At 52.3% G+C, this 8690-nt stretch overlaps 1 protein-coding gene across 1 annotated transcript; it reads right to left on the bottom strand.

Moving 5' to 3' along the window:
- Positions 1-2968: 2968 nt before the first annotated feature.
- On the bottom strand, positions 2969-8359 carry C3H4orf54 (chromosome 3 C4orf54 homolog). The gene has a single exon (XM_037829019.1). The coding sequence runs from the start codon at positions 8357-8359 to the stop codon at positions 2969-2971; it is 5391 nt and encodes a 1796-aa protein (XP_037684947.1).
- Positions 8360-8690: the final 331 nt, after the last annotated feature.

Below are 8690 nucleotides of genomic sequence, written 5' to 3' on the forward strand. Positions count from 1 at the left end.
CTGGGTTGTGGGACTATACTGGTCATAAGTAGGTTTCAATCCCCACTGCAGCATCTGGTAGAATGTAGGCATGTGATTCATGTTTGTCAAACGAATGAGGAAACTGATAAATTTAGTTCAAATGTCCAGAGAGGCAAATGGAAACATAGATAGATAATGGCCAAATACCAACTGGAAGTTGATCCCAGGTGTCCTGGCTGCCAGATGAGAACTCATGCCTCCTCTGTCGTCTTTCTTTTGCTCCATACATCCTACCAAGGGACATAAACAGCAGCCTGCTGGGAGCATGGAGTGGGTGTAGGAGCTAAGAGCCAGCTCCACTGGTCCTGGCTCTCTCCCTCTCTGAAAACTGCAGAAAAAAACATTTCTTTCTAAGACCCAGGTTTCTCCTCTGTCAAATGTTGCTGTTGGATCAGATCATTTATGTGTCTTTTCGGCTGAAAGGGGCAAATAAAGTTCAACCCCACCTCATGGAAAATCTCTGGGACAAATGTGGTTTTCAAAGGAAATCTTGAATTAAAACCAATGTACAAGACTTCTCACAGTGACCATCCTTATGAGCATCAATTGTGTGCACAATATAAATTTTTGAAATATCTAAACAGGGTTTTAAAAACAGATTTTCCCATAAAGAAAAGAACTACACAGTCCTTTTTTATGAATGCTGACTTTTCTTTGGTAAGTGGCATAGACATTTCAGAAAGGTGAGTTTTGAAGGATTTTAATTAGATATCTGAGTTTGGATAACTAGATTTTTTCCTGCACATAAAAAGTTAATCTTTAGTTCCTGACTAGTCTTAAATCAAGAAAGCAGGTTTTGCCCTTTCTGTCTATTTTTAGGTCTACTACTAAAATAGAGGATGTGCTTTCAAAAAGGGAAAAATCCTAACAAAGACACTGGTGAAATTTTGAATGCTAAAAACTCTGATTTATGCCTGTAACTGATGGAAACAACTCCAAGCCTAGTATCTCCAGATATTAGGAGAAAAGCCAAAGGCAGTTGCTAAAAGGACACTAAGGGAGTATGTGCCCCGTCCCTCCCTCCTCTGCTTTCTGTCCTCCCTTCACCTTGCTTCTGTACCTCCAGGGCTTACACAAAGGCCCCACAGGATTAGCTGGCCCCAAATAGCTTTAGGTAAGCATACCACCTGTTAAGAAAATCAGAACACTTTTACCTATAGGCTGCTCCTTCTGCAAAACTACTTCTCTTATTCTGAGTCTCATCCTCATGCATATTGAATTAAAAAAAAAAATGTCTACCCCAAACAAAAAAAAGATGCATGATTTATCTTTAAAATTCTCCCCCTCTGCTCTTTGTGATCATGATACAGTGCCGGTTGCAAACACTTGGAACGGAGTAATTCAAATAATCTATTTCTAGATTGCAAGTAAAATGATTCTTGTGCATTCACCTAAATCCTTATAGAAAGAACAAAAGATTTCTGAACAGTAGCCTAGTGTTGTCTTGCAGATACACAGCGACAATCCATTGTGTATAAAAAAAGGTTTTATAGCTCATGATGCACTTACATATGCATCATATCATCTGATATTCAGATAAATTTTGAGGGGTAGATATTATTGTCCCCTAGATATAACACAATGAGTGCTAGAGAGTTGATCATATCCAAGATCCCACAGCTGGTGAGAAGAAGCAGCTGTGACTGTAATCCAATGATTCTATTTCTTAATTTAAGGCTCTTGCTGCACAAAGAAAGTTCTTCTGTTCTTTTTCATTTAATTTAGAAAAGAGAAATGGCTTCTTTCTTTCACATAAGCATAGAAAAGACTTCTCTCCTCTATCTCTTTTCTTTGTTTAGCATGATCTTACTAAGTAGTAAAAGGTCCTAGGAGTGTTTCTGATCTCAACCCTTCCTAATCTGAAGTGAATGGAGTAAGGGACAGTTTAGTCTCCACAGCACTGCCAGCTCTGTACTTGTACCTGGCTGTGTCTTTGCATTGGACCTGATGTGTCCTGGTTCAGACAAGCTAATCTTACTTTTCCCATCCAGGAACTGCATTTCCAGCAGGGGATTCCAGTCTGTAAATGCAGATTAACTCAAGAGAGGCAGTAATCGATATTATCTGATTTCCTTTAGATGGGGGGGGGGGGGCGGGTGCTGGCAAGACTAGAAATGGATTCATGGATTCTTTCCTGAAGGGAGGGATACACCTATGAAAGTGAGTGTCTGGTAGGGATTAGCAGAAGAACGGAACGGATTCAGTCTGAAGTCACTGGATCAAGTAACAGCAACCCCTCCAAGGCGCACCTCCAGCTCTGGATTCTCTCCCTCTCATAGAGGTCCAGCTGTGTGTGTATGCATTTGTGTGTGCATGAGATACATTAAAGACCTTGGACTCACCCTAAGAAAAAAGTGCTCTGATCATCTGAAAGCTGAAAAGCCAGAGTTTAAAAATAGTAACTTGGTACAAGAAATTTCAAGAGAAGGAGGAAGTGCCTCCCTACCAAGAAAATTTTGACTTCCTTTCCTTGTGAGGAGCAAACAGATTAACTGTGTTCCCAATGATTTCCTGGGATGTTCAGTGCCTTCTGTTGCTTGTGCTGCCAAGGAAAAAGGAGTAAAGCTCTGCAAAATCCAGACCGGGTTTTCATTTCTACCCCCTGCCAACCTTTTGCCAATGGCTAAACCAACCAACTGAAGGTTCACATCCCTCCTGCTCTTGGATGGGAGAAGCAGTCAGGCAATTTGGAAAAATCTATAGGGAAAGGCTGGCCTTGGGGACTGAGGAGTGGGGAGAGGAGGAGCTTTGGCAGGAAAATTAGCTCCTCAATAATTTGGATGGGGTTTTGTTCTATTCTTCCAAAAATGCCCATTTCTAGAGACAGCCTCCCCTGCTGTAAATCTGCCACTTCAAACACAGAGAAACAGGATTGCTCTTAATCCTTTAAGCCTTATCAAATAAAAATTCACTCACCAGCAGCTGCTCCATTTTGCCTTCTGGCTTGTCATCTGTGTTCCACCACAAAACTCATGGTGGTACCGTCAAAAGAAGGGGGGGCAATGATCCGCGGCCCCAGGGGCTGCGAGGTGATGCTGATGACAGGCTTGCCGTGCAGCTGGGCGAAGCCCTTGGCCCCCACAAGCTGGGAGGTGGCTGCTGGGTTACAAGAAGAAGAGGAGGCGGGAGACTGACCAGAGGCCACAAAGTATGGGACCTCGGTGAATGTGGCAGCTGCCTCTTTGCCAGGGGTCTCTGCTGACATGGGTGAGAGCTCGCTGACCCCTGGAGTGTGAGCTATTGGTGTGGGCTGCAGGGCGTTGGTGGGCAGCACCGTGGGCAGAAACCCAGGGTAGATCATGTAGGTGGGTCCGTAGGCCCCGGGACTCAGGGCCAGGGGGGGCACAGGAAGGGACATGGGCGCCACGGCCTGCTGCTGGGAGGTCATGGGCACGTCCACATACTGCCCCGTCTCAGGGTCAAACAGTCTCCGCGTCATGGGCTGCACTGGTGTGTCCACTAGATAGTACTGGCCAGTCGTCACATCCAGGAGCATCTTGCGCTGGGTCTGCTGAGGCTGAGGCTGCTGGAAGGGGTCTGTGGGGACCGGAGCTGGGCCTGCAGGTGCTGGGGCAGGCATACTAGGCGGGGAGAAGCAGAGGACCTGGGGCTGGGCTCCCTGCAGCGTGAAGGGCAGTGGCTGCTGGTGGTAGATGGCAGTGGGAGGATGGTCTGGACTCTGAGGCCCTGTTGGGACAGCTACTGTCTCCCGGGGGTTGTCAGGTTTGCTACGCCAAGCTGGCCGGCTGGTTCCGCTGACCTGGGAACCTTTGGGGCTACTTGGGACCTGACTGCGGGCACTCAGTGGGGGCAAATTGCACAGAGTGGCAGCTGACGAAGCCGGGGGACCCTCCCTGCCAGCCCCAGGTCTGCCAGAAAGTTCCCTGGCTGCAGAGCTTCCTTTGAGAGGGATGGTCAGGTAATTCTCACAGTCACTATTGCCCTTCTCCAAACTGTTTTTCCTGTTGATCATCTCCTCAGGAGGTGCCCAGGTGGCTGGAGAGATCTTGAGGGACCTCAGTCCCTGCGATTTGGTGCCCTTTGCCACTGAAGCAATCTCTGGAGAAGGCCCTTGTGGGAACTTGCCGGCGACGCCTCCAGTTTTCTGGGTGCTGCTGGTACTTACTGTGAACACATTTCGGTTGCTGGGGAGCGGTGGGAGAGGCTGCAGAGGCTGGCTTCTCTCCACATCCTTGTGGACCGGGGAAATATAAAGGGACCGTGGCCTTTCCCTGGCCAGGTTTTCAAAGGCGGCTGCCCTGGCAGACACGCTCTCAGTGCTGGGGTTGGAGTTTCTCCGCTGCAGACGTTCTATGGGGGCCCCACGCAGGACCACGCCACTCTTGCTTCCTGCGCCCCGCTCTTCCACCTCCCCCAGCCGTTTGGACAGCTTGTCGGTGTCCCCCTCAGCATGCCCCGCCCCTTCTCTCTCCTCGCTGGCAATGAGCGACAGGACATGGCTATCTGTCATCACAGGCAAAGGATCACTTTTGCGCTTCCACTCGTTCCTGTTGAAGCTATACAGCTCTTCCATGGACCTCACGGCAGCAGTCAGCTTCTCCAGGGCATTCCGGGCTGGCTTTGGGGCTTTCCCTTCCTCCTTGACCTCCTCATCCTTGGGCTTATCTGGGGTCCTCTGGGCAGAAGCCTTGGAGACAATCTTGAGCACGGGCAGGTATGAGCCCTGCTCAGGTTTATTGGGTGCAATGGTGGCCACAGGCAACCTGCCAGATGCCCTGTGAACCAAGACGGTCCCTTCTGGGGAGGAGGAGCTCAGGACCCTGCTGCCGCCACCTTTGCCCATGCTTTCCCTTGACTCTCGGTCCATGCTGTCTTCCCTCTGGTTCACAATGGCCTGGCACGTAATCACCAATGGGGACAGGGATCTGGATCCGCCAGCTGCAGCTGCCAGCTGCCTGGGTTTGGGCCCAGTCAGTCCCTGCTCTGGAGTAACACTGCCCTTGTCACTGCTATCCCCTGACCCTTTGATAAGTTTCCTGACATCTCTCACCTGGTGGAGGGGGCCTTGAACCTTGGATTTGTCTCTGATGTCTCTCACCTGGAACTGGGGCACTTTTTCCAGGTTGTCCCCACGTAAGAGCCTCTGTTGGGCCCTGCTGTTGTCCTCAGTGGTCTTGAAGAGGTTGGAGGTGCTGCTACTGGCCAGCTTGGGCGTGAGCAATTTGGCAATGTTGAAGTCCGAGCTTGGCTGTTGCACACTCCCCAGGCGGATCTTGATTTCTGGAGCCTTGGGCCTGATCACTGCTGTGGAGGTAGCCTGGACAGCAGGATACTTGGTGGCCTGCTTCCCGGGCTGCTTGTCCTTGGGTGTCTGCTGGATATTGGGGACAAAGAGGCGAGACATGATGGTGGACTTGTTGGCAGAAATCTCCCCGAGGTCAGCTCGCCAGTCCCCACCTTTGGGGAGCTTCAGCTTTCCAATGGGGGCCTTCTCTTCACATTTCTCAGCCTGTTTCTCCTTCCAAGACCGGAATGCACTGTTCTGACTACGGAGGAAGATGCCCTTGACAGTCTCTGAGGCACTCTTCTTAATTTCACACACTTCTTCTGTGTGTCCATCTGCAAAATTCCGGCCAGAGCCTGCATGGCTCTCCCGAGGAGCACTGGCTTTGAAAACTGGGGATTTAGGGTCGGCCACAGACCCTTCCCCACCTGCATCAGACACACTAATCACGGTGTACTCGGAGCCGGCCTCTGAGTGGCGAGAACTCTGCCTCTGCAAACCCTTCTCCCTCTGCTTCTCGCACCCGGGAAATCCTTCTGTCTCCTTGGAGCTGCCGGGGAGTTTCTTGTGGGATGTGTCGGTGACCTCTCCCCTCTCCATCTTGAACTCATGTTCCCGCTGCATCTTCTTGGAAATGACATTTTTGAGCAGGCTGGAAGCAAACGTGGACTTCTTCTGGTGGCCTTCAGCTCGGAAGGCAGGCTTGCTGCTTTCAGAAGCCTCAGAGCCATCATCAGTGTACACTGACCCGGGGCCCTTTTCGGAGCCTTTGGTGGTCCTGCCGGGCCGGGTGGCTGGGCTGGCTTTGCTGTCACTGCGTAAATTTAGGGGCTCAAGAAGGGTGACAGTGCGGGAGCCCGTCTGGACCTGCTTCTGGAAGCACAAGGGTGTCTCCACATGTTTGATTTCCCCCTCGACTTTGCTGACCACAAACTCCAAAGCCTTGGTCTGGGACTTCTTGGACTGGATGTAGAGCTGGTCTGCAGTGGGCCTGGCCCCACCACCCGTCCGCAGACCGGCAGCCACAGAGGCTGCGCTGCTCCGCAGGAGGCTCTGTTCCACCTTGGCTCCGACACCCCCGCATTTTAAGTCCAGGAAGGTCGACCAGCGCCCAAAGCCGACTTCTGAGAGTGCGGCGGAGGATTCCCGGGAACTGATGTTTAGAGCCTCAAAGTAGGGGTAAGCGAGGCTCCGGAAGGCACGGGAGGTCAGGTTACGCACCTCTTTGTCGGCATCGTCCAGCTCGCTCACGGCACTGGAGGCTCCGCTGGAGTAATCCACCAGCTCCTTCGCCCGGATGGCCCCGCACCTGGTTTGCAGGCGAGCAGGGACAGCGATGAATTTTTTCGCATGGTCCTGAGCCACGGCTGCAGCCGGGTGTTGCTTCAGTGAACTTGAATGGTGTTCGGCAGCTTTGGAGATGCGGAGGCTCATGTCGCCTTCATGCTTGGCAGCATAAATAATGTTTTGCTTTGCATGCACGTTGCTAGGCTCATTTATAGCCCGGGAAGTCGGTTTGATTGATAGGAGGATCTGGCTTGCTGCACTCCCACAGCTGCTCACGGCGGCTGCTACCCCTGAAGCTGCCTCCGGAGGCTCCGGCAAGGGCTCACAAGCAGTGGCAGTGCCAGGCCCAGTGGGTGGGGGAGTGGGGTCACTGTCAGAGGGGCCACTGCCCACTTCTGTGCTGCTAGTGTCACTGCCACCGCTGCCCGTGCCAGGGCGGGCGGGGTCGCTGCTGGTGGGGCTGGGAGTCCGCGTGGCGTTGATGCTGGGAGTGGTGCTGAGGTAGCAGCTGTTGTCGTCGTCCTCTTCAGTTGGGGTGGTGACGTCCCCCGGGGTCTCGTCGCTGCCACCAAAGGAAGCATAGTCCACAAACGAGTAGATCACGTTGTTGTCCTCGAAATCCCAGCGGGAGGCCAGCCCCACGTCGAAATCCATGTCCTGCTCCACCTCACTCAACTGGATCTCGTGGGTGGTGATGTAGTGAGCCTCCTCATTTCTGGGGGGGTCCCTGCTGCCCTGGGACTTGGCAATAATGCCCCTGCACTCTGTGTCATCTCCTCCACCCCCTCCTCCCCCTCCTCTGCTGCCTGCTTTTCTCCCTCCTCCTCCTCTTCCAGGCTGGCAGCTCTCTTTGCTCCCACCATCGTCACTCTCAAAGCCTAAGGATGAAGAGGAGGTGGCCAGAGCCCCTGTTGATGTGGTGGTATCCTCCATTTTGGAAAGGCCACCCTCCTCTGCTTTGTCCATAGGGGAGGAGGAGGAGGATGAAGAAGAGAAGTCATCAGCCTCATCAGTGCAGGAGAGCTGGGGTCTGGAGAGTTCGCCGGAAGCAGGATTCTTCTGGGGCATCGGAGCCGTGGACACTTGACCTCTCAGTTCATCCTGGACTCTTCTGGCTTTCTCCTTGGGGCTCCTAGAGGCCCTCTGATGCCCTGGGCTGGGTTCCAGAGTGAGTTTCATCGCCCGGGGACTCTGCCTCTGCATTCCAGCTGAAGCACACATCTCAACATATTTCTCTTCTCCCTGGGAGGAAACTGAAGCCTCGGGAAGCGGCTGCAGCTGCTGCTTTAGCTCTTGGCAGTCTTGAGCTCCGCTCACCCTGTCCCCCACCTCCGTCAGTTTGACCTGCGACATCAGCTTGGGAGCAGCGACTTCCATTCTGAGCCCTTGCCTGGGTTTCAGCGACAGGATAAGGCAGTGGTGAGCACTGGGTCTGTCCTGGGTCCCTCTCTTGCCCTGGAGGGGCTGCAGAGTTGCCCGAAACAGGGTCCCACGTGCCTGGATGGGCCCCAATGCTGTAGGCACCACTGCCACTGCTGCCACCACCTCCAAGTGCTTCAGCCTCTCTGGCGGGTCTCGGGCAAACCTGAGGGAAGTGGGAAGATACCTATGTGGGGTGGCAGAGGTGGTCTGTGGCCGGGGGGCTGCTGCTCTGGCCGAGACCGTGGCCAGTGTCCTGTCGCTGAGCTGTCCTGCACAGTTGTTTCCCTGGCACTGTCGGCAGCTGTGAGCCTGAATGCCATCAGCCACGGAAGGAGCAGCATCTGTAGATTGACTCCGAGACTCCCAGAAATGAAGAGAAAGCATGCGCTGTTTCTCGTGAAGCCTTGTCCCTTTCCTGGATGGGGCAAGAGAGGGTCACGTCATTCCAGAAATATTTTTAGTGTCCATTCTGTAGTGATACTGAAACTACACTTGAGGGTAGAGAGAAGAGGCTCTAAAGAGATGGAAAAAAAGAAGGGTGGGGGTGGAGGAGGCATGTGGGTTTTAATTCAAATCAACCAAATGTTCTGTATAATCTATTGTAAAGACGTCTAGCAAGTTTGAAATTTTATTCCTTACTCACTGCTATCTTTCACTCCCAAGTCCCTGATTAAGGGTCTTCTCCCTTGTTCTTTAAAAAAGTTCAAATTCTGCA

Source organism: Choloepus didactylus, chromosome 3, assembly GCF_015220235.1.
Source record: "Choloepus didactylus isolate mChoDid1 chromosome 3, mChoDid1.pri, whole genome shotgun sequence".
Classification (NCBI taxonomy): domain Eukaryota; kingdom Metazoa; phylum Chordata; class Mammalia; order Pilosa; family Megalonychidae; genus Choloepus; species Choloepus didactylus.